Source organism: Bufo bufo, chromosome 1 (genome assembly GCF_905171765.1).
Source record: "Bufo bufo chromosome 1, aBufBuf1.1, whole genome shotgun sequence".
In the NCBI taxonomy this organism is placed as follows: Eukaryota; Metazoa; Chordata; class Amphibia; order Anura; family Bufonidae; genus Bufo; species Bufo bufo.
The window spans coordinates 341,373,533-341,400,534 of NC_053389.1; the positions used below are offsets into that span (position 1 = coordinate 341,373,533).

At 43.8% G+C, this 27,002-nt stretch overlaps 1 protein-coding gene across 3 annotated transcripts in view; it reads left to right on the forward strand.

Moving 5' to 3' along the window:
- JADE2 (jade family PHD finger 2) overlaps positions 1-15,383 on the forward strand; it is a 398,257-nt gene extending 382,874 nt beyond the window's left edge. For all 3 annotated transcript variants that reach the window (XM_040442544.1, XM_040442555.1, XM_040442550.1), the window contains one exon: positions 13,394-15,383. In XM_040442544.1, coding sequence (XP_040298478.1) covers positions 13,394-14,253 — 860 coding nt within the window. In that variant the 3' untranslated portion in view covers positions 14,254-15,383. The remainder of the gene's footprint in view (positions 1-13,393) is intronic.
- Positions 15,384-27,002: the final 11,619 nt, after the last annotated feature.

Genomic DNA, 27,002 nt, shown 5'->3' on the forward strand with positions numbered 1-27,002 from the left:
AAGAAAACTATCTCAAAATATGGAGACACTAAAAGATGATTGCGGACTGGGTATTGCGGATGTGCTAGCGGCCATCTAGCAACCCATGTCCTCAGCTCTATACACAAAATCCCGGTGATAGGTTCCCTTTAAATCTGCCCTCCAAAAACCATATGGCGCTCCCTTTTCTTCTGTGCCCTGTCATGTGTCCATATAGCGGTTTACAATCACAAATGGGATGTTTCTGTGAAATACAGAATCAGGGTAATAAATATGGAGTTTTGTTTGGCTGTTAAACCTTGCTTTGTTAGCGGTAAAAATGGATTAAAATGAAAAATCTGCCAAAAAAGTGAGATTCTGAAATGTCATCTACATTTTCCTTTAAAGAGGACCTCTCATCTGTTTTACTTATAGGAGCTAAATACCTGTACTTGCTGCCCCCCTTTATTTATTTTTTTAAATATCCCCGCTGCGCCCTCCTGAAGTTTTCGCCCTCAGTATTCTAATACTGAGCATTGGTACAGGGAGGAGGAGACGCCAGGGTTTTTCAATGGGCGTCTCCTTCTCCCTGGCTGTGCCGCGATCCAATCATATCGGAGAGCGTCACAGACAGGCAGAAAAAGCGGGGGGTACCCCACAAGTACAGGTATTTAGCTCCTATAAGTAAAACAGATGGAAGGTCCTCTTTATTTCTTGTGGAATGCCTAAAGGGTTAACAAAGTTTGTAAAAATCTGTTTTGAATACCTTGATCGGTATAGTTTCTCAAATGGGGTCATTTATGGGTGGTTTCTATTATGTAAGCCCCACAGTGATTTCATAACTGAACTGGTCCTTCCCAAAAGTGTATTTTGGAAATCTTCTGAAAAATTTCAATATTTGCTTCTAAACGTCCCCAAAAAATAAAATGGCATTCACAAAATGATCCAAACATAAAGTAGACATATGGGAAATGTAAAGTAATAACTATTATATGAGGTATCACTATCTGTTTTAAAAGCAGAGAAATTGACATTTGGAAAGTTGCAAATTTTTTTGTAAATTTGGGATTTAAAAAATAAAAATGAAGTACAATGTGTCACGAGAAAACTATCTCAGAATGGCTTGGATAAGTAAAAGCGTTCCTTAAGGTGAAATATCTTCAAAACACGGGCGTATCTAGAATCCACTCGATAACGAGGGGATTGAAGACAAAAAGGAGGGGTAGGGGGCGCACAATAGGATAGTACGTCCAACACAAATATAAATTGATTGGAAGACAAAGGTGCTCACCTTTTAGGGTTGTGCTACTAATAGGCAAAACACTATTGTAGACTTGTAGGATTATAGACCCTTTTTCCAGGACTGCAGCCGCAGAAGGAGTTTCTTTGGGATCGGATGTCCAATCCCCCAAAGGATACTTGTAGGAGAGGAAATTCTGGTCAGGCGTAAAATCACGGTATTGCTAATATAAATTACACATAGTTATTCAACACTTATTCTGGGGGGGAATTACCCAATGTATAGATACTCGTATATATATATATATATATAGAGAGAGAGAGAGAATCCTATACATATGTATTAAAGATTTTTTCTAAAAACATATACATAAAGTATATAAAATTCAAGTGTGTGTACATATGAAGCTTAGGTAATTATCGTAATTGTCGTAAACTATATAAAAATTATGTATATCATAAAAGAACCGTAAAAAGAGAGGGGGGGAATAATAGTGCAGGAACGTCTACTGCAAATTATTATCTAACTAAAGAGAATGCGAGATATACCAATACGGAGAGGGAGCACAGTCCTTCCTTGTCTAACAGTGTTTACGTCTGTCTGCACCCATATATGTTCACCTTTATAGGTTTATCTCAAAAGCTTCATTGAGACCGTAAGGGTTTAAACTATTACGTTTAAAAATCCAGTACGTCTCTCTGCGTCTAATGTACTGCGTATCCTTATGTAGATGGACCGGGATTTGTTCAATTGGTGTCACATTGAAACCAACTGGACTTCCCTCATGATGTTCTGCCGCTTGACTATATTTGATCGATCATAAAACATCTTTTGTGACCACATCTTGAGCTGCCTTTAGGGGCAGTGGTACCATGGTTATCGGTATGGTGTTCAACTGGGTTTAGTTTGTTGGGTGCAAGAATGTTTTTTAAGGTGCGTGCTCTTCTATATGTCAATTTAGGAAACTCCGGGATAATCTGTCTGAGGATGGGGTCTCTTTTCAGGATATACCAATGTTTTTCCAAAATGGCTTTGATAGAGATATGATTTTGATTATAAGTAGTGATAAAATGACAACTATATTTATCACTATTGGTGCCCCTTTCTTGTTTTTTTTTTTTAAACTCGTTTTATTGAAAAAGAGTAACAAGGCATATACATGGTACAGTCTAACAGGCAAAATACAAAGTCATATTACAGGTCAGATCACGTTGAGTAGTGGTGGTATATACATAAACAATTCGAAGGAGAGAAGACACAGCATTTCCATTGCGTATTCATTAGTGATACAATAAACTGAGTTATACAAGGTGGAGCGTAAGACTCGGAATGTGTTAGTCCTATCAAGGGCCTAAAGAAACCGCTGACCTCTCTGAAGTCGTTAAATGTGACTCACACCATAGACCCCACACCTTCTGGAATTTATCAGGGCACTTTCTGTTGACATATAACACCTTCTCAAAAGGGATTACTTGATTAACCAGCCTCTTCCATGTCCCCAGAGTTGGTAAATCATCCTCCATCCATTTAAGAGCAATAACTTTGCGGGCTAAAAATAAAGATTCGCTTAAAAATATCTTATTATAGTGGGTCCAGTTATCATCATCCAGGATCCCTAGGAGACATACCTTGGGGCAAAGTGGGATAGGACCTAAGCCCAGTGATGAAAGTACCCCCTGTACCGTTTGCCAGTATAACCTGATGTACTCACACTCCCACATCATATGCCAGAAGTCTGCGTTATTATGTGCACATCTTAAGTAATTGGATTGGGGAATCCTTCCCAACCTGTATAACCTAGTGGGGGTTAGATAGCTGCGATGCAGCATAAATAACTGGATCAATCTATTGTTAATCGAAGGAGATACCTTAGTGACTGCTTCTAACGCCTCTGTCCAATCCTCCGCTGAGAGATGCGGAATGTTCCCCCTCCATCTGGCCTCAGCTAATATGGGTTGTGCTGACATGTGATTCTCCAAGAGATGAGTATATAGCACAGACACTATGCCTCGGGGTCCTTGTGATTTGATAACTCCAATAAGGGGATAAGAAGAGATGGCCCTATTTCCATTTCCAAACTGTTCCTGAAGGGCGTGCCTAATCTGTAGATATTTAAAGAATTGGGTACGTACTATTCCAAATCGTTCTTGAATTTGAGAGAAGGAGCGTAGGACACCTTTGCTATATAAATCCCGCAAGACCACAATCCCGGACGTTGCCCATGTATGTGTTCCTTCTATCCCTTGCAAATGGGGGAATAAAGGGTTATCCCATAAAGGTATGGTGTCGGCCCAATCCTGATATTGTCTCAGTTTAGCGTCTCTCCAAACCTGCTGTGCCAGCCTATGCACCGGTAGCATATGTCTCGACAAGGAGCCTACCCTCTCCAGTACAGGCCACAAGTTAGATAAACCCAGGTGCTGTTGCAAATAATATTCCATATTCTGCAGGGGCTCACCATTAACCCAACTAGCTAAGAATCTTATTTGTCCTGCCAAAAAGTACAAATGGAAATTTGGTAGCGACGCTTCCCCCTGCACTCTGGACCTCTGCAATGTATTCATAGCGAGTTTGTGTCTGGCCCTACCCCAAATGAATTGAATCATTAAGGGGTGTAGGCGGTCCAAGAGATTCCGTGGTATTGGGGTGCAAGCATGTTCCAGTATATATAATCCTTTAGGCAGTAGGACCATTTTGATTAGATTGATCCTGCCCATGACAGACAGAGGGAGGGTCTTCCATACCTTGAACTTCTCCGTGAATAAGGCTTCTAGAGGGGCAACGTTTCTGGAATAGGAGTCTCCCGGTACTCTGGTAATGACTATCACCAGGTATTTGAAGTGATCCACTACTCTAAGGTTATGATAGACTTCGGGCCAATCAGATCGCCACAGCGGCATCAAGGCAGACTTAGCCCAGTTAATGTGCAGTCCTGAAAAATGGCTAAATTGCTCTATGATCGTGATCGCTTGTGATAAGGAAGTATCCATATCACTCATATACAATATGAGGTCATCTGCATATAGGCCTACTCTGTCCTCCCTCCCCCCCAATCCAACTCCTCTGAATATCGAGTCGTGGCGAATGCGCAGAGCTAGATGCTCTATGGCAATTGCAAACAAAAGGGGAGAGAGAGGACAACCTTGCCTCGTACCTCTCTGCAAAGGGAAGTAGGAGGAGGCAGTACCGTTAATCGAGATATTAGCCTTCGGATTTTTGTATAGTACCCGGATCCATTGTAGGAATCTAGGACCAAAGCCAAATCTCCCCAACACTTTCAGCAGGTATGGCCATTCTAGCGAATCGAAGGCTTTGGCCGTATCTAATGAGGCCATCGCCCACTGCCTTCCTTGACAGGTCCCAATTTGGGCTATGATTTGTGCTCTGCGGATGTTACTGGAAGTTGATCTTCCCGGTATAAACCCAGTCTGATCGCAATGGATTAGGCTAGACACTATTTTGTTTAACCTATTGGCCAAAACCTTCGTGAGGATTTTGTAATCCAGGTTTAGCAAAGATATTGGCCGATAGGAGGAACAATCCAACGGGTCCTTGTCAGGTTTAAGAATCACTACTATGGATGCTTCATATAGAGAGTCTGGGAGCCTACCGAGACGCCACGCTTCCCCAAACATCTCTCTCAATTGAGGCCCAAGAGCGTCAGCATACTTGGAGTATACCTCCAGTGGCAACCCGTCGGGGCCCGGGGACTTCCCGTTTGACAGTCCGGCAATTGCATTTTGTATCTCTTCCAGAGTAATATCTTCCTCCATTAGGTTGCTGTCCTCCAATGAGAGTGATGGGCAAGATATTCCATCTAAGTAATTCTCAAGTTCAATCTCTGAGTATGACACTCGTGTTTGATATAACTCTCGATAGAAGTCAGCAAAACATGCTACTATATCCGGGACAGATTCTTTGACCTCCCCTTCCATGTTCCGGATACGTAGTACCGGCGGGGCAGAGGTATTTCTATGTACTATATGAGCTAGTAGTCTCCCTGCCTTGTCACCCATCTCAAAGGCCTGCTGTTTATAGAAGAATAGTTTGCGGTCACTTTTTTCATGCAAGTGGACTAAATACATCCTACCTTTCAACAACCAGTCCTGCCTATGTGTCTCCGATGGGTCTGCCAGGAACCTAGCTTCAGCTTCCCTAACACTAGAATTAAGAGAGTCCTCCTTTCTCCTGGTGTCCCTCTTAATATAAGAAATCGATGACTTAAGACATCCCCTTAGATATGCCTTTAGTGTTTCCCAGAGGAGGAGGGCATTCGTATCAGCGTCATGTACTTCAAGGAAAACCTGTAATTGATCTGGGATCCTATCCTGCTCCTTCAGTAAGGTAAGCCAAAATGGATGAATCCTCGTTTTCAAACAAGGGTTCAACCCCTGAATAACATTAAATTGTGCAATCAAAGGCGCATGATCAGAGACACTTTGAGGGCCATGGAGAATAGTGGACAGGTCCAAGTAGTCATCAGGGGACCCAAATATGTAGTCTATCCTAGACAGAGCTCCATGGGAAGGAGTAAAGCAAGAGTACTCTATTGCATCTGGATGTTTCTCCCTCCAAAAATCTAGCCATCCCACCTCACCAGTCCAAGCCCCCAGCAATGTAGAGTGGCTGCGAATCGAGGAGGTGGGATGAGCACAGAAGCGGTCCCTCTGCGAGTCCATGACCATATTAATGTCCCCCACACATAGAAATCTCGCATGTGGGTATTGAGCTGCAAATATGGTTGCAGTTTGTAGAATAGTTAAATCAGCAGGAGGGGGACAGTAAACGCTCAGGATCACATAAGGAGTGCCGTTCACGTGTGCATAGACAAAAACATATCTACCCTCCGGGTCGCTCTCAGTCGTATGTAACTCCCATCTGACAGAGCGATTAATTAGCAGAGATACACCCCTGGAATGGGAGGTACCGTACGAGTGATACGCATATTGAACCCATGGCTTCTTGAGTCTACCAGCAGTGTCAGACGTCAAATGGGTCTCCTGCAAACTGAGTATGTGAGGAGTATATCTGCAGACATGCGTAAAAACAGACATTCTTTTACTCGCATCTCCAAGTCCCCTCACATTCCAGGACATTAAAACTAAGGCGGCCATAGCATTCGCACCTCACATATCCACACGAGTCTACACTTCTGCTGCAATGTCGAATAGACTCCTCCCACCACATCATTCCGCATATTCATATAACTACCTGTACTAAGTGGCGTACCATATAATGCCCAAACAGAGTATACAAACTTAAGGCAAAACAAAACATGCCATAAACAAATGGTGCAATAGTGTGCATTTTGCCCAGAATGGGAAAATGATTTCCCTGTGGCAACAGTGTCAGGGACCTGCATATTACAAGGTGGTGTCTCAACTATGCAGGTAGCTGAGCAGCTCCCATGATATTATATAGCATACTGACATATAACAAGTGATATACCAACGTATCAGCAAAACCCTTTCGGGGGTGGGAGGTCGCAAGCACTACAAAGTCCAGAATTGAACATGTCCAGATAATGTAGATAGCCAATCTCCTCCCCCAGATAACAGTAAGTCCCGCTGATATAGGCCCCGATCAAGGAGAAAAAAAAAAAAAAAAAAGGGGTATCAATGCCATATCACACCTCAAGATGGAGCCATCCTGCGCGATTTCCTTGCGACCCAATCATCCGCTTCCTTGGGGTCAGTAAAGAAGTGTGATTTTTCTCCATCCACCACCCTTAGCCTAGCAGGGTAAGCCATAGAATAAGGTAAGTTCATGTCTCGCAGCCTTCTCTTCACCGAGACAAAGGTCGCCCGCTTTTTCTGGAGCTCGGCAGAGAAGTCAGGAAACAAAGATACTTTAGCATTCTCATACATAATGGTCTGTTTCCTCCTCGCCTGAGTAAGGATGAGGTCTCGATCCTTCCAATTCAGCATGCGTGCTAACAACGGCCTAGGTGGAGCTCCAGGTGGCGGTGGACGAGCTGGAACCCTGTGGGCCCTCTCCACTGCGTACGCCATGGAAAAGGCTGCTTCCGGGAAGGTAGATCTGAACCAGGCTTCTAGGAAAGAGGCAGGATCCGACCCCTCCGAGCGCTCCGGTAGGCCCAAAATACGCACATTGTTCCTCCTGGCCCTGTTTTCCAGGTCGTCACATTTTTGCCTCCACAGAGAGACCGAATCCTCCAGGGCATGAATCTTGGCTGGCATGGGGCGAGTAAGATCCTCCAGGTCTGAGATCCTTTCCTCCGCACCCTTCACCCGCTCCCTGAGCTGCTGGACGTCTTGTCTAAGTAGGCCTACATCCACACGTACCTCATCAATCTTGGTAGTGAGGGAAGTTTGACAGGCCAGAATCGCTGACAGGAGTTGTTCATGTGCCTCCTTCGGTGAGAGCTCTGGCGTATCTTCTATATCATTGACTGCCTGCTGGGCCGCCTGTCCACGAGTATGCTGGGTGCGGGGCGTGCTGGTCGTTGCGGCGCCATGTTGGGTGTCCTGGCGCGCATATTCCTTCAGGCGGTCAGCCGCCGGCTGACCTTTGCTGGGACCCATGGTGAAGTTCTGTGAGGTCTCGTGGTATCGCTTGTCTATTCCGTTGGTGGATAGACCGTGTCAGTGCTCAGGATTGTTCAGGATTCTGTACGGAAGCCGGAGCTCAGCTCAGATGCGGCCGCTCATGTCGGCAGTTAGCCCCCCCCCCCCCCCCCGCCCCTTTCTTGTTTACGTACTGTAACAAGGCATTTATTTTGGGTAAGTTTAGCAGCTTTGGTTCTTGCACCAAAAATGATATTAACAGGATAACCCTTTTGGCTGAACCTAGAAGCGAGAATATCGCATTGTTGGGTAAAATAATCTTCCAAAGTACAGTTTCGTCTCAGTCGTTTAAATTGGCTAAAAGGAATGTTCGATTCCCATTTTCTATAATGTGTGCTATTAAAATCCAAGTAACAATTACTGTCAACCTTTTTTTTAAAAAGTGCATGTATTGATTTCGTTATCCTGAATAAAAAAGTCTAGATCCAAAAACTCGATTTTAATGTTATTGTATGTTCCGGTAAAGGAGATCCCCCAATCATTAGTATTGAGATGTGAAATAAATTTGTCTATAGAAGATTGGTCTCCATTCCAAATAAAAATTAGGTCATCAATATATCTTCGGAAGCAGATAATGTTATTATTGGACCAGAAGTTTGTTTGATAGATAAACTCCTCCTCAAAAGCCCCTATAAACAGGTTTGCAAAACTTCCCCATTGCGGTCCCTCGTCTCTGTTATAGATTCCTTTCTGAAGCATGAATACATTATGCGTAAGAATGAACTCTATGCCCTTCATGATAAAGGCCTTTTGTTGGGCAGGCATTTCTTGATTCTTTTCCAGAAAGCCGGATGGGCATTTCATACCTAGATCATGGGAAATGTTGGTAAAAAGGGCTGAAACATCCAGGGTCACCCAATGATAACTATTTTTCCATTCTATATCTTTAAGTAAGGTAATGAGGGATGTTGAGTCCCTTAAGTAAGATTTGAGATTGAAGACAGGTTTCTGTAAATAGATGTCAATGTAGTGCGATAAGTTTCAGGTGAGGGAAGAGACCCCTGAAATTATGGGCCTACCGAGAGTGTTTCTGATGTCTTTGTGGATCTTGGGAAGATTGTAGAAAGTTGCTAACGTTGACTCCTTCACCAGGATATATTCTTTTTCTTTCTTACTTAGACAAGAGTCAGCTGACTTGATTAATGCTTGGAACTCTTCTCTATCTTTTGTCAAGGGGTCACAGTCAAGGGGTAGGTAGTATTTTCTATCAGATAGAATATTCAGAGCTTCCGTGACGTAGTCATCTCGGTTTTGAATAACGATGCCTCCACCTTTATTGTCATTTCTGATTACTATATCGGTACTGGATTGTAATTTCATCAGGGCCGCCTTTTCTGATGGTTTAATGTTATGTCTCGTACTGGGTTCTTGATTAATTTGCCTAAATTCGTTTGAGACCACAGAATAGAAAGTATCTAGGAAGTTTCCCTTATGTGGTGAATAGGATAGAAGGCAGATGGTGGTTTTTTTGGGAGGTAGGAATTCTTCTTTTTGCGTTTACCTGCTCTGCAGCCTCTTCTTGATTTTTTTCGTTTTTGGTGGTTTGTGGCCTAGAGGGTGAAAAAATCGTTATCGTGGTGGATTTGGGACTTTTTAAGATTGGATAAGCAGCTGTTGGATGAATCAATGGGGGTAGGGCTAAAAAAGATAAGATGGATGTTGAGGGACCTGCTATGGAAGAATCCTCAACTGACACACCAGTGCAGTAATTTGTGTATGGAATTGGGTTGTTTGTTTCAGATTAAATTGGGAGTGCAATGTCTTGTGAAGTATGGGCAGCCTCCAGAGAGACCTGATCAGGAATGAAAGCCGGGGATGGACACACGTGAATGGTAAGGAATTATTCAGCCTCCAAATCGGAAGAAACAGTGTGAGTCGGGGAGCTGGATTCGAATGAAGAGTTGGAATGAGGATATATGGAGAATTGGGTGGGGGGTAAGTTGAGTGGGCCACATTCATATAATATTTCATTTGAAAAAATTGAGGATGGGGAGGCCAGGGTTAGTGTTGTATTGTTAACAGAGGGTCCCAATAATTCGCCTGGAGTAAGTGTTGGAGTCTGAAATTCAAGTATAGGGGACTCTGGCCGATGGATGGAGGTGTCCTTATTGTGCACATTGATGTTACAGACAGGTCTAGTAATGGGTATGTAACAAACACTGTTGGTAGTATGGGAAAATGGCTGTTGCAGATCAATGTCTTTGGTGAATCTTTTGGAAACTGTACTTACGGTATTTTTGATAGTGCCTATTGAGAGGTTGTGAATGATTTGGGGCTGTGCTAGTGCCATTTTGATGTGTGACTGGACTGGCTGTACTGTTGTTCCCTATATTGGTTGCCTCAGTGGTGGTGTTCCTGGTTCCCCATTGTCAGCCTTAAGTTGTCCGGTTTCAGCCAGAACTTGATATTGTTAGTGGCAAAATCTTGCCTGTCTCTAGTAAGCTTATTACTTTTCTTATGTAATGTTTCTTTTTCGACCGATAAGATTCTAGACGTAATCATACGGTCGAATTTAGTGAAGGCGGCATGTGATCTATATTTGGATAGTTCGATATGGCATTCGGATATTTTCTTACCACATTCCAAATATAATGATCGCCTTTACATATGCATGCCATTCTCAGTATTCACCTTTTAACCCTACCACTTATATGTCCCCCTCAGCAGCCACACTAGTACATCGCACTTCTTTGTAAGTGTAATGTATTCTATGCTAAAGCGTTCCCATCCCCATGGCCACTGATCATGCGATCGCAAGAATTGCGATCACATGACACCTCCTTAGCAGTTACGCTAGTACATTGTCCCTCTTTGCAGGTGCGACGTACTCTATGCCTAAGCGTCCCCATTTCCATGGTCACTGATCATGTGATCGCAAGACTTGCGATCACATGACATCCCTGTCTTCCTGGAGCGCTGCGGCAGACCAGTACAGGTCTCGTAGTGCTTAAGGCCAGCTGGGCGCATGCGCCAGCGCTCCAACGGCAGGTCATCTTACTGCGGACCCGCCCCTACTTACAAGGCGATCATGGGACCGGGGAGAGTCAGTCATGTGACCCTTTCGCTCCGGCCAGCTAGTTCATCATTCCCAATATACTTTCTAATAGTTGGAAGAATCGTTTTCCATAATTAACCACCTTATAATGAGCTCAGATTGATGTTTTAATAAAGTTTTTATAATATGTATTTATTATCACACCTGGGGTTAGCCCCTCCCATCTGGGGGCGGCCCACAGGTACTCTGTTTTTGGCAGTTTGTTTATGTACATATATATCTGTCCACTCTCTGTTTACATTATTACCTAATAACCTGATGAAGGGGACTTTTTGAGCCCCGAAACACGTTGTTTTATATATACCGTATTTTTCGCCCCATAAGACGCAATTTTTCTCCCCCCAAAATGGGGGGAAATGCCCCTGCGTCTTATGGGGCGAATGCTGACCGTTTTACATCGCAGGCTGCGATGTACGAGTGAGCGGGGAGGGACTGGGAGGAGGAGCTGGGGGCCGGCAATAGCGGCGGGGCAGTGCAGTCACTGTACTATAGCCCTGCCGCTCCGGTGTTGAAATATTCAAATATAAAATGTCTTATTCAATTAAATGTGATTACACATGCCCCCCCACTCCTAATAGTACCGTACATCCTAACAGCTTCAGTAGAATACAGGCAGGCCGGGCGGGCGGCAGCGTAACTCCCTGATGTCATGTGCCTGCGCCGCCTACTTTATGAATGAAGCAGGCGGCGCAGGCAAGTGACGTCAGTGAGGGACGCGCCGGCCGCCCGGCCTGCCTGCCGGCATTGTACAGAAGCTGTTAGGATGTACGTTACTATTAGGAGTGAGGGGGCATGTGTAATCACTTTTAATTGAATAAGACATTTTATATTTGTATACTGGAGCGGCGGGGGGGGGGGGGATCTGTGGATGACAGTTTTATGGGGAACATCCGTGGATGGCACAGTTAAGGGGTGGGGGGTCTGTGGATGGCACATATATAACAGTGCCACCCACAGATCCCCCATAACAGTGCCACCCACAGATCCCCCCTCTAACAGTGCCACCCACAGATCCCCCTCTAACAGTGCCATCCACAGATCCCCTCTGAAACAGTGCCAGCCACAGATCCCCCCATAACAGTGTCCATCACAGATCCCCCCCCCCATAACAGTGTCCGTCATCCACAGATCCCCCCATAACAGTGTCCATCACAGATCCCCCCCCCCATAACAGTGTCCGTCATCCACAGATCCCCCATAAGTGTCCGTCATCCACAGATCCCCCCATAACAGTGTCCGTCATCCACAGATCCCCCCCATAACAGTGTCCGTCATCCACAGATCCCCCCATAACAGTGTCCGTCATCCACAGATCCCCCCATAACAGTGTCCGTCATCCACAGATCCCCCCACAACAGTGTCCGTCATCCACAGATCCCCCCATAACAGTGTCCGTCATCCACAGATCCCCCATAACAGTGTCCTTCATCCACAGATCCCCCCATAACAGTGTCCGTCATCCACAGATCCCCCCATAACAGTGCGTCATCCACAGATCCCCCCATAACAGTGCATCATCCACAGATCCCCCCATAACAGTGTCCTTCACAGATCCCCAGTAATAGTGCCATTTACAGACCACCATTAGTTCCAAACCCACCAAAAGCACACCTTTTGGTTCAATTTTTTATTTTCTTATTTTCCTCCCCAAAAACCTAGGTGCGTCTTAGGGGCCGGTGCGTCTTATAGGGCGAAAAATACGGTATACGCTACCTATGAAATAAAGAAGATTTGATCTCTTAAGGTGAAATATGGCAGGGTCCTGAAAGGGTTAATTATGTAAGGTGCCAGGAAAAAATGTTTGGCTACCCCAGATAATATTACCAGATAGAGTAGATAGACAGACATTATTGCAATGAGTTCCGGAGCTCACTGGGGGAGATTAATCAGGGTATTTATGACAGTTTTAAATACATTGAAAAATATAATATTTGAAATGAACTTTTCCTGAATTTTTCATACAGTATTGAGGAGGAGAACAGAAATAATAATGTGTAAAGATTGTTTCTTCCTTGTGTAAGACCCACAGAGTAGCAGAAAAAAGACTTAAAGGGGTTGTCTCACTTCAGCAAATGGCATTTATGATGTAGACAAAGCTAATATAAGGTTCTTACTAATGCACACACAGCCACACATGCGCAGCAACCTCCATCCGGGCCACCTTATATCTCCATGGAGCAGTGGCCACAACTCCTGGACACAAGCAGTGTATAATGCGATGGAAAAATAAATCCAACCAGTAAAGGAAGCAACATGGACAATCACACTGCTTCCCTGTGTGGTATATGTGTGACTTATGATTCATTTAATATACAGTGGAAATATTTAAAATCTGGGAACGCCACTAGTGCGTAAGGCTCTGTTCACACTTGTGTTAGTTCTTCCTTTGAATATCTTAGCATAACCTTGGCAGGTAATTTGTCCTAACCAAATCTTGAGAGCTTCAGATATTGTGATTTAGAGTTCTATGGACCTTGAAAAGTGCTTTATTAAAGTACTGTAGAGTTCATGTATGGTTGAAATAATTTGATCTCTTTTGGTTTCTTCTTGCAGATCTAACATCATCATTCCCAATAGATGGAACATTTTTTAGCAGCTGGTTGGCTCAGCCTGTTCAAATCACCACGGAGAACATGAAAATGACTCAGTGGTCCTTAAACAATGGCCACAAGGAGCACAATGCCTCGGGTCTTCTTTCTGAAGAACTGTTACAGGATGAAGAGACGTTGTTAAGCATCATGATGGATAACTCACTCAAGTCTCCTTTCGAAAAGATGGAGGCTGTGAAGAAGGTGAAAGGCAAAATAAGAGCAAATGGAAAGAAAAAAACAAGAAACAGTCATTGCACCATTCCACAAGATGACCAACTTGCTTTGTGGAATGACTTGAAGTGCTTTACAGGTAAAGCAGAAATGCCTTCCAGCCACAATCACAGAACCATCAGAACTGGTAAAGCATCTGCCAAGGTACAAGTAGAGAAAAAAGGGCACATTGACAAAAAGACCTTAAAGAAGGGTTCTGTGCATTTACCTCTGCTGAAGACCAAGGACTCAAAAGGCTTTTCAGATCTCAGTAAAGTAGACGGTGGAGAAATAAAAATGAAACATGTTCAACCTGAGTCTAATTCTCCTGTCAAAGTGCCTGACTCACTAGGTTGTGCAAAGTCAGTGGTGAGAGTTAGATTACCAAAGGCCGGTATGGAGTCACACAGTGAGAATTCTGAAAGGGCAAATGGACTTCAAGTTAAAGAAATGCCGAAAGGAAATTCCCATTTAGACGTTGAAACTGATGGCTACTACTCAGATGTGGAAATGACCGACTCTGAGGAAGAATTGAGTCAAGGAAGAACACCGCTTAAACAGTTTGACCCCTCAAGTGATGACATTGTCCGTATGAGCATTTTGGCCTCTTAATGTTCCAGCTGAAAAGAAACTGGAATGTTTTATGATGCCTAAACCGTGACATGACTGCCATTTACAACGTTTGCCTGCTTTCAGCAGAGGTGTCTGTCTTATGTATATATAATGTGTTTTACATATACGCATATATGTAACACGTCTTTCCAGCACAGTTGTCTTTCTCTACCTGTAGACATAATAAGCCTCACAGACATAGTTAATTGTACTGTAGCTTTCCCTTTGTAGCTAACATGCCTTTCCCAGCTAAATGCAAGCATGTACATCAAGGGACATGTTCTTCTTGTTCCACAGCAGGCTGTTAAAAGTTGATATGACTACAGCAGTAGTGGTTTTGGGCATTACATTTCTGACAGGACAACAGTACTTTGTTAGGAGTTAAAGTTTCTCGCATCATCATTTAATGATACTAAGCGTTAAGTAAAATAAGCAGACTGCTAAAAGTAGTTTAAAGCACAAATACAATGCTTATTTGAAGAAAGCACTTATTCTATGTAGAGGAAGGCAACTTTTGCTAATGTAAAAGTTTCTCTTGAACTCATTATCTTCCGTCCAGGGCTTTTTTGTTGGCCATGAACAGATGTATATACAGCAGAAGTGTGTGGCACTATGAGTCAGTCCAGGCTCTCCTTATCAATACATCTGCTGCGTCTGATAGTGGAATATGCAAACAGCTATTGGAAGATATTGGAGTTGGGTCCTCTAACAGCTGGTTGGATTTACTTGCTCAGGTGGACAAACTAGGCTTCAGCTCTGTAGTTTGGCCAAGAGGGGAAAACATAGGCATTAGTTTTGTAAGAAGACAGTTCTTATAAGGGAGCACGTGCGCCATCTATACTGGTAAGTAAAGGATTAGGGTTCTCACATGTAATTCATTATTACTCATCTGTAATAGTGGGTGACTGTTGACAACCCTCATATTGTTTAGCAGTCTCTCTCATGATGTAAAGCTGCATCATAGAACCTTTAGTTTGGTTGAGTTCAGTCCACATAAATACTTTGAATACTTTCATCCTCTGGTTTTTGTTTTTCACTCCCTAAGGGAGAAAAATTTGTAGAAATTGTTTAACATGGATGACTGTACAGTTTTTGAGACTTCTATTTAGATCAGGGGGCTCCATAAAAACTGTAAATGAGCTTAGCATTTTAAGTCTGGAATGCTCACGGACTATCATAAGAGGACAATGGACGTATATCTAGTAGCATATGACCTACATTGTCAGTGGAGCAGATGACAAAAAGTGAAAAATGATATTTCTTTTTTTATTTGCAGATGAGGACTCTTAATACTATGGCAATGCACTAGTAATTTGAGGATCATTATGTAAACGTCTTGCAGTTATTTACAGATTTGAGTATGACCGTTTAGGCAGCTATTCTGATGGCGTTTTGTCCTAAACTCCCTGCGCAGGACCTGATGCTGACTTTGTAATGCACTGTACATAACCTGTGGCATCTTGACTTTTTTTCTCATAATGCTGATCTCTTCAGTGGCGCTTCCTACTTACTCCAAGGAACAGAGTAACTCCTCCACTCTAAATACAGCACAGTCCTATTTTTCAGTTAAGGGGCTATATACAGTCCTTAATGTATATATTCCCTAATGATAACTATCTGAGAAGCTGTATTTACTGAGAAAAAGGATCCCAGTGTACTAATGTCCCATGATAACTTTACAGACCAAGAAACTTAGAGGTCATATAGCGCTTCCAATTCTGAAAACCCTTCTTACAATGAGCATTTACTATAAGGGTCATGTCACGATTGTGAAATGTTCTTTATCATTTCACAGGGCTAGCTCCAACTACCAGCTTCAATCATTGTTTCTTATTGTATCTATGTTGGCTTCAAATGTATAGATGTACATGTCTCAGGTCTTTACCTCGTTTGCACTGCAATTTTTTTAGAGATCTGTAAAAATTCAAGTCATGGTTTTGTGTAGTCAGTTTGTGTTCTACAATCCAGTGACGTTGTAAAAATGATCCTCCTATTATCGCGTAGTACTAGTGATTTGTTTCACGTGTGATAAGGTGGTAAGTCCTTCAGTGGAAGGATGATATCCTTTTTGCCTTTGCTAACAAGTATAGGTGAACTCTATGCTGTCAGAAGACCCACGAGGCATTGAGAGCAGCCGGAATATCTATTACTGTTTACAGTATGTATAGATATTTAGCAGTCTGTTGTGTTCCTTTTTATAAAATGACAAAAATTGTCAGCATCCTTGTCTATTGGGGGCTATTAACACATCAGCTGCCACATGACTATTTCAGTCCCTCTTAAGCCTTAAACAGTAATCTTTTATTTTTCAGACAGTCATTGATAATCAGACATGCACTTGGAAGTATCATTTTATACCATTCAATGGTCACTAAAAGATTTGAAATATTAAATTAGTGTGACTCCAAGGTGAGCTCAGGGAAAACCACAGGTCAAATAAAACTGTAAAAATATCAAAACAAGGAGCTTTTCTGTAGCCCACAAACCTGTAGCTTTCTACGAAAGCAAAAGATGCATCAGATATACCGTATGTCAAAATAAATCACTCAACAGATGCCAAAGAATGCTTGTACATGACTAAGAATTACCTAATACTAATATGAATCTTAAGCGAATATGTGCAAATAAACACAAAGAGCAGTTATTAAAAACTTGGATCACATGAGCTCACAAAACCCAAGGATTCGAGTTTACACTAACCGAGACATGACATCTGTGATGACTGCACCCCCTGCTGGAATATTCTCAAAACACAGCTTTATATTTTCAGTGATGGAAGTTTTTCCTAGAAGGCAGTTCAATAACCACCATACCAGCAGCTTTTAAGAGTCACATCTGCACCCTTGTCAAAAATGTCATTCCCACTTGTTTTATCTGCAGATATACAAACCAATGCTTTAGATCAGTACAACAGTTATACCCCTTACACTGACATTGTTAAGTAAGAAGTCAACTAAACATGCAGGATGAGCATTGAAAGCAAGCCAAATTCAAGTGACTGTTAGTACCTCGCGGAATCCACCGAGGTGGGAAAGTTCTATAAAGCTCCGGTCTTCATTGGGGCATGTGTGTTAATACAATGTTAAATACAGTGTAGGACTAGTTGAACTTTACATGCTTTATAGTCTTTAGATACAGTTACTAGTGTAGATTCCAAACCAATAAGTAATATGCTGCATTTAATTGTTCTTGCTTCCTTGTGCTTCAGTTAAACTATGGTTAAAATATATCCACAATCCACTGCTTTGTGCTTGTAGTGTTACTTGCCTGAACAGTACAGGAACCAGACAGTCTGAGAATTTCTTTAAAGAACAACTGGCTTTCAAATATGTCATCGCTAAAGGGGACCTCTTCTGTTCACCTCCACAGATGTGAAGGTTTTACTGAGACAAGCTCATGGGTGACCACTGTATGTCAGGACCAAATCAGAATTACAGTTCTTGAATTTTTTAGAATGTTCAAAGAAGTTTTTTTTTTATATACCATAATATGGAAAAATCTTAGATGTGGCTCTGTAAACAAGAGATTCCCTAATATAATGTATGTCGAATCATTCCTAATCAGATGATGAACCTGTCTGCAGTTAGCCATTGGCAGGATGCAGTCCTGTTTAAAAAGTGTCAGCTGTTCAGCTGATGGATAAACATGGCAATAGTGTGGAATTGGTTTGCATCCTTTGTTAGCATCGGTTTCTGAATGCCCCTGTATATGAAGAGATCAGTTGTGATAATGAATATTAGGGAATTACAGTTTTAAAAGATTTTCTGAGACTTTGATAAGCTGATTGAAGGGGCCACAGTGTTCATTTTGAATGGGACTGAGATGTAGTGAGCTACAATACCAGGCAAAGCCACTACAAAATATACCCAAAACTTTAAAAGGGTCAAATCCTTCCGTGTACGCTATGGTTTTATAATTGAAAGTTGTGGTTTTCATTTTGTGAAGACTGTGGGAGGATACATCTTTATAGATCACGCGTATGATAGTTTGTAACCTCCTATATGCCAAATATATATTTGAGGAACCTTCCAGCACATGAGGTGATGAGGTCATGCATTTAACTTTTCTTTCTCATATGATTGTAATAGATTAATTGGCAAACAAAATCTATAACTCTCAGAATAATTAAAGGGTTGTCCATTGGTATTAATTATTATTATTTTTTTATATATAAGACTCACAGTGGGATACAAATAAATGAAGCCAACCCGTCACCCATTTCTCACCACTGTGCTTCTGGAACTGCTCTGGTCCCTGCTGCTGTCCACTTTCTGATCTCAGCTCAACATACCTGAAGATGCCTGTTCAGGTAATCATTAGCTGATGTGGGTCACAGTTATGGCCAGTGCTTTGCAGAGCAGGCATCTACTGGGATTTACGGCATGGTGAGGTAGGACTAGGAAGTGGAGAGCAGCAGGGACCAGAACAGCATTGAAATGACAATTTTGGGGCATCTGTAGAGATGAGTATGATTTATTTTTTTAACCCACTGTAATCTCACTCTCTCTCTTTCTCTCTCTCTCCCTCTCACTATTTTGAAACACATTAAAGGGGTTTTCTTCTAGAGTGTAATATTGATGGCTTTTCCCAGGATAGGTCATCAATATATGATCAGTGGGGGTCTGATTGCCTGCACCCCCGCCGATAAGCCGTTTGAAGAGGCCGCAGAGGTCCAGTAAGCACCATTGCATATGCCTTGGCCGATGAGGTCACATTCATCGGTCACATAATATAGGAGCAGGTCAGTCTCAGTCAAGTAAATGGGTCTGCAGCTGCAATACCAAGCACAGCCGCTATACAATGTACGATGCTGTGCTTGGTATGCTGTGAAGAATCTGCAAGGCTCACTGTTGTGCTGTGGCCTCTTCAAACAGCTTATTGGTGTTGGTCTAAGATTTATACTGCCCTGTTATCACTGTGATGCCTGCAAAATTTCTACTTCTCAAACACAAGATAATATTTGCCAATTCAAACTGCAGTCACCTTTGTGTCCTCACTATAACAGCATGGAATTTCCAGTTGTGCTTTAAAGAAACTTCTGCCTACTTTTTCCATTATACAAGTAAACAGTATCACATCAGATGCAGAAACCTATATGAATGTCGCAGGAGATCAAAACTCCTGTCTTTTGTTTTATAAGAAAAATAAAAGTGATGTGCCATTTGTTAATATAAAGAGAAATATTGAAATATATTGAAAAGAGCAATTATAAATTATTTTTGGCTTATGTTGCAATATTTATTTTCTTGTATTAGAAATTCCTTTGTAGACAAAAAAATGTATTTTTCATTAATGCAAAGACCTATTTCTCCTTTTTGTACATTTTCCATGTTAGGCAATCCTTACAGCAATATAATATATGGAACTTGTTCAGTGTTACTGTATATGCATGCAGTTTGTGTTGCTTGGAATAGTTTTGTCTGCCATTGTTTTCTTCTTGTTTAGAGTTCAGCTTTTGCTTTAAGACACGTGGGACCACAGCCCATTGCTCATACGAACTCTTTTTTTGCGTTCCTTCAATGTGATTGCAGATACAGTTAATAAAGCAATGTTTTATGTGTACATCTAAGTTGTTATTCATACAGAACAAGAATGTGTCATGCGGTTTGGGGTATGAATTAACATATTTAGAACTAAGCTTAAAGGGTTTATCCGAGTTATGAAAAAAAACTTGTAAAACTTATCAGGACATACATATACATTAGTTGAGCTTGATTTCTTAAGAGAAAAACCATACTTACATCTTTGCATAGTTCTGTTATTCATGCTTTGTTTACATGCTGCAGAAAAGCTGTGGGGGCGTGTAACAACAATGACTAAGCTCTCCCTCATGAATCTTTGTGGGTGTGAATAATCTTCCCTTCCCCGCCCCCTGCAATGCACAACCTAACCTTGCATACAAACAGTCACATGATCATCTCCTAGCTCACACAGGCAGAAGATCTTCCTGTCACATTGCAGATTGATCTATATCTCTATATACATATATATCTATATATACTATATATATAGAGAGAGAGATGTAGATATATCATATGTACAGTATATAGATATAGTGGATATAAAAAGTCTACACACCTGTCAAGAATATGGATTAATATTTACTGTCAGCCATGTCCTCACACCCACCATTTGCTGAAAGATAGCAGAGGTAGTTAACTCCACAGGAGGGCCCTGCTTCAAAGCCGCAGCCAGATCCCAGAAACTTCCTAGCAGGCCACATTTGGTTACATTTCACACCTCCATTCAGACAGCATGGATCCTGCAGGAAAACCTCCCTGCAGGGTGTCTAAGCAATTCCCAAGTTCAATTGAAACTATCAGACAGCATGGAACTGGCAATTTATAAGGAATTATGAATTGCCCGGCCATCGCAAGCACAAACCGGATACATATTTGTGTCCCGGTGGCCACGATGAACATGCCCATGGTCTTAGTTTGATGGTGGGATGCCAGGGAAGGGAGATATACATAACTCCCCACAGGAACCACATAGCGGCACCATGTTTGGTCTCTAGTTGTAGCCGGAACCCAGGCGGATCAATTGGGCCCGGAACCACCTCCCTACGACATTCTGGTCTGGAGCTCTGAACCCTAAAGGGTTTTCATTTATTGCCAGCACAGAAGAGGGGGCAGTGGACCTTTCCCAGAGGAGGGGCCTTCTATAGTTTGAAAGGCTTGTGCCAGCAAGCTGACGCCTCTTTCTCTGAAGGGGGATCACATCGTGCCACCTGTGTGAAGTTGGCACCCCATGTTCTTAAATTTCAAAAAGAAATACACCATTCGTTTGTGCTGGTTTGTGCCGCAAAAATGAACGTTTGTGCCGGTTCGGTTCCTGAGATATTGCGCGTTAGATTTTTATGAAGCCCCGCCCACTTTCCACCCCATGTTTTTTAATTTCAAAAAGAAATACACCATTCGTTTGTGCTGGTTTGTGCCGCAAAAATTAACGTTTGCGCCGCTTTGGTTTACGAGATATTGCGTGCTTGATTTGCTGAAACCCCGCCTACTTTCCACCCCATGTTCTTAAATTTCAAAAAGAAATACACCATTCGTTTGTGCTGCAAAAATAAACGTTTGCACCGCTTTGATTTCCGAGATATTGCGTGCTTGATTTGCTGAAACCCCGCCCACTTTCCTCCCCATGTTCTTAAATTTCAAAAAGAAATACACCATTCGTTTGTGCTGGTTTGTGCCGCAAAAATGAACGTTTGTGCCGGTTCGGTTCCTGAGATATTGCGCGTTAGATTTTTATAAAGCCCCGCCCACTTTCCACCCCATGTTTTTAAATTTAAAAAAGAAATACACCATTCGTTTGTGCTGGTTTGTGCTGCTTTGGTTTCCGAGATATAGCGTGCTTGATTTGCAGAAACCCCGCCCACTTTCCACCCCATGTTCTTAAATTTCAAAAATAAATACACCATTCGTTTGTGCTGCGTTTGTGCTGCAAAAATTAACGTTTGCGCTGCTTTGGTTTCCGAGATATTGCACGCTTGATTTTCTGAAACCCCGCCCACTTTCCACCCCATGTTCTTAAATTTAAAAAATAAATACACCATTCGTTTGTGCTGCGTTTGTGCCGCTTTGGTTTCCGAGATATTGCACGCTTGATTTGCTGAAACCCCGCACACCCCATGTTTTTAACCCTGACCCTAGACCCCCCAGGTGTGCTGCAGCTTGCCCCCCTCCCGCCCCCCCCCAAACTTTTTTTGGGGCACAAGCATATTATTTTATTTTTACTCTTAGCGCCCGGCCACTGTTAGCGCATCGCACACCCTCCCGCTGATCAACTTCGGACGGTTGATCAGTGAGTTCGAATTTTTTGGCTCTTTTTTTTGTGTGTTAGGTTTAGGATAAGTTCGCGAACACCCGTGCCCCCACACACACCAAATAAAGTTTATCATGCACACACACACTCCCCTATGGCCCGCCAGATGTTCTGGGCTGAGGAGGCATACGCCCAGCTTGCCTCCGAGTCCGAGAGCCCCAGTGAGGACGAGGATGACCCCACTTTCCTTTTGTCATCCGCGTCCTCCTCATCATCTAGCGATGATGATGAGACCCCAAGGCGGCGGAGACACCGCCAGGCGGAGCAAGGGGACCGCCATGCTAGAGACCCTGTGGCCCACACTAGTACGAGCAGCTCTGGGGCTCGTACTAGTTTTCCAGCCCACCAGTTAAGTCCACCGGAGCCCCCCACCGGTGAACTTGTCTGGTGTACCCCATAGCGTTTTGAGCCCGTGATTCCGGATTTCGTAGGCCAACCAGGAATCCAGATTTCCACAGTGGGCTTCACTGAATACGACTACTTTAGACTTTTTTTCAGTGACCACTTTGTGAATCTGATGTTGGAGCAGACGAACCTGTACGCCCAACAGTTCATTGCTCAACACCCGGGCTCCTTTTTGGCTAGGCCCGGTGGCTGGACTCCGGTCTGTGCAGCCAAGATGAGGACGTTTTGGGGCCTCGTGCTGCATATGGGCCTAGTCAAGAAACCTAGTGTCAGTCATTACTGGAGTGGGGACGTCCTCTACCAGACCCCACTCTACAGTACGGCCATGACACGTCCCCGGTTTGAGGCCATCCGGAAATGCCTGCATCAGGCCGGTCATAGATCATTTTGGGGCCAAATTTGTGCAGGCCTATGTACCTGGAAGGCAGGTCGCGGTTGATGAGTCTCTCATTGCTTTCAAGGTGAGACTCATTTTCCGCCAGTATGTTCCCTCTAAGCGGGCGAGGTATGGCATGAAGCTGTACAAACTTTGCGAGAGTACCTCAGGGTACACTTACAAGTTTTGTGTGTACGAGGGGCGAGATTCCCGTATTCAACCCCCAGAATGTCCCCCACTCTCGGTGTTAGCGGGAAACTTGTATGGGACCTTATGCACCCACTGCTAGATAAGGGTTACCACCTGTACGTGGATAACTTTTATACTAGTATCCTCTTGTTCCAGTCCCTCGCCTCCAGATCCTGGCAACACAGGGACATTCCTTCAGTTCTATGAAGCAGTCCTCAAGGACCTGATCTTTTCTGACCGGGAAAGAGCAGGCCGGAGTACCTTGGGAACTGGAGACGCCCGGATCGTCCCTGGTTAACACTTTCCAGGTGTGGTCCCCCATACTGGAAAGAAGGGACGGACTCAAAAAAGGTGCAGAGTGTGTCACAGGAAGGGGATACGGAAGGACACCACTACTCAGTGTGACATGTGCCCCGATCATCCGGGCCTCTGCATTATTGGTTGCTTCAGGGAGTACCACACTTCCATGGAGTACTAAATTTATGTTCCCCTTCCCCAATTTAGCCACTGACAATCGGAAACGAAAAAAAAAAAAATTATATATATATATAATATTTAGTAAAACTAAAATAAAAATAAAAAGTTGACATCTAGGGTATCGCCGCGTCTGTAAGAATCTGCTCTATAAAAATACCCCATGACCTAACCCCTCAGATGAACATGGTCAAAAAAGAAAATAAAAACGGTGCAACGGTGATGTAAGGTGACAAAAAAAACTTTTTTTTGCACCGTTTTTATTTTATTTTTTGACCGTGTTCATCTGAGGGGTTAGGTCATGGGGTATTTTTATAGAGCAGATTCTTACGGACGCGGCGATACCTAATATGTCTACTTTTTTATTTATTTTAGTTTTACAAAATATTTTTGAAAAAATATTTTTTTAGTTTTAGTGTCTCAAGTCTGAGAACCATAGTTTTTTATCCGATGTCAGTGCTAAATTGGGGAAGGGGAACATAAATTTAGTACCCCATGGAAGTGTGGTACTCCCTGAAGCAACCGTCAATGCAGAGGCCCGGATGATCAGGGCACGTGTCACACTGAGTAGTGGTGTCCTTCCGTATCCCCTTCCTGTGACACACTCTGCACCTTTTTTGGGTCCGTCCCTTCTTTCCAGTATGGGGGACCACACCCGGAAAGTGTTGGCCAGGGACGATCCGGGCGCCTCCAGTTCCCGAGGTACTCCGGACTGCTCTTTCCCGGTCAGAAAAGATCAGGTCCTTGAGGACTGCCTCATAGAACTGGAGGAATGTCCCTGTGTTGCCAGCGCTCCGGGACAGCACAAAAGAGTTGTACAAGGCAACCTGCACCAAGCAGACCGCAACTTTTTTGCACCATGCCCGGGTTTTGCGCATGGCGTTATATGGCTTGAGGACTTGATCAGATAGATAAACTCCTCCCATATACCGATTGCAGTCAACGATGCAATCGGGCTTGAGGACTGTTACCGCGGTACCTCGCACAGGGACAGGGGTGATGCCGTTACCATGGATTGTGGACAGTACAAGGACATCCCTCTTGTCCTTATATCTGACCAGCAACAGGTTTCCACTGGTAAGGGCACGGGTCTCACCCCTGGGGATAGGTACCTGGAGGGGGTGGGTAGGGAGGCTGCGTTGATTTTTCTGCACGGTCCCACAAGCGGACGTGGATCTGGCGACAAGGGACTGGAACAAGGGGATACTAGTATAAAAGTTATCCACGTACAGGTGGTAACCCTTATCCAGCAGTGGTTGCATAAGGTCCCACACAAGTTTCCCGCTAACACCCAGAGTGGGGGGACATTCTGGGGGTTGAATAGAGGAATCTCGCCCCTCGTACACACGAAACTTGTAAGTGTACCCTGAGGTACTCTCGCAAAGTTTGTACAGCTTCACGCCATACCTCGCCCGCTTAGAGGGAACATACTGGCGGAAAATGAGTCTCCCCTTGAAAGTAATGAGAGACTCATCAACCGCGACCTCCCTTCCAGGTACATAGGCCTGCACAAATTTGGCCCCAAAGTGATCGATGACCGGCCTGATTTTGTACAGGCGGTCATAGGCAGGATCACCTTGGGGGGGGACATCCTGCATTATCTGCATAATGCAGGCATTTTGGATGGCCTCAAACCGGGAGCGTGTCATGGCTGTACTGTAAAGTGGGGTCTGGTAGAGGACGCCCCCACTCCAGTAATGCCTGACACTAGGTTTCTTGACTAGGCCCATATGCAGTACGAGGCCCCAAAACGTCCTCATCTTGGCTGCACTGACCGGAGTCCAGCCAACGGGCCTAGCCAAAAAGGAGCCCGGGTGTTGAGCAATGAACTGTTGGGCGTACAGGTTCGTCTGCTATAACATCAGATTCACAAAGTGGTCACTGAAAAAAAGACTAAGGTAGTCGTATCGTATTCAGTGAAGCCCACTGTGGAAATCTGGATTCCTGGTCGGCCTACAAAATCAGGAATGACGGGCTCAAAACGCTCTGGGGTACACCAGACAAGTTCACCGGTGGGGGGCTCCGGTGGACTTAACTGGTGGGCCGGAAAACTAGTACGAGCCCCAGAGCTTCTCGTACTAGTGTGGGCCACAGGGTCTCTAGCATAGCGGTCCCCTTGCTCCGCCTGGCGGTGTCTCCGCCGCCTTGAGCTCTCATCATCATCGCTAGATGATGAGGAGGATGCGGATGACAAAAGGAAAGTGGGGTCATCCTCGTCCTCACTGGGGCTCTCGGATTTGGAGGCAAGCTGGGCGTATGCCTCCTCAGCCGAGAACATCCGGCGGGCCATAGGGGAGTGTGTGTGTGCGTGATAAACTTTATTTGATGTGCGTGTGTGTGGGGGGACGGGTGTTCGCAAACCTATCCTAAACCTAACACACAAAAAAAAATTCTAACTCGCTGATCAACCGTCCGAAATTGATCAGCGGTGGGGTGTGCGATGCGCTAACAGTGGCCGGACGCTAAGAGTCCCGGCCACAGTCAGCGTACGAAGAAAAAAATAAAATAATATGCTTGTGCCCCAAAAAAAGTTGTGGGGGGGAGGGGGGCAAGCTGCAGCACACCTGGGAGGTCTAGGGTCAGGGTTAAAAACATGGGGTGAAAAGTGGGCGGGGTTTCATCAAATCAACCGCGCAATATCTCGGAAACCAAAGCGGCGCAAACATTCATTTTTGTGGCACAAACCAGCACAAACAAATGGTGTATTTCTTTTTGAAATTTAAGAACATGGTGTGGAAAGTGGGCGGGGTTTCAGCAAATCAAGCGCGCAATATGTCGGAAACCAAAGCGGCGCAAACGTTAATTTTTGCAGCACAAACGCAGCACAAACGAATGGTGTATTTCTTTTTGAAATTTAAGAACATGGGGTGGGAAGTGGGCGGGGTTTCAGCAAATCAAGCACGCAATATCTCGGAAACCAAAGCGGCGCAAACGTTAATTTTTGTGGCACAAACCAGCACAAACGAATGGTGTATTTCTTTTTGAAATTTAAAAACATGGGGTGGAAAGTGGGCGGGGCTTCATAAAAATCTAACGCGCAATATCTCAGGAACCGAACCGGCACAAACGTTCATTTTTGCGGCACAAACGCAGCACAAACGAATGGTGTATTTCTTTTTTAAATTTAAGAACATTGGGTGGAAAGTGGGCGGGGTTTCAGCAAATCAAGCACGCAATATCTCGGAACCCAAAGCGGCGCAAACGTTAATTTTTGCGGCACAAACCAGCACAAACAAATGGTGTATTTCTTTTTGAAATTTAAAAACATGGGGTGGAAAGTGGGCGGGGCTTCATAAAAATCTAACGCGCAATATCTCAGGAACCAAAGCGGCACAAGCGTTCATTTTTGCGGCACAAACGCAGCACAAACGAATGGTGTATTTCTTTTTGAAATTTAAAAATATGGGGTGCCAACTTCACACAGGTCATCGTGCCATGTGTTTGGAGAGACCTGGAAACAGCTGATATCCGTGCCCTC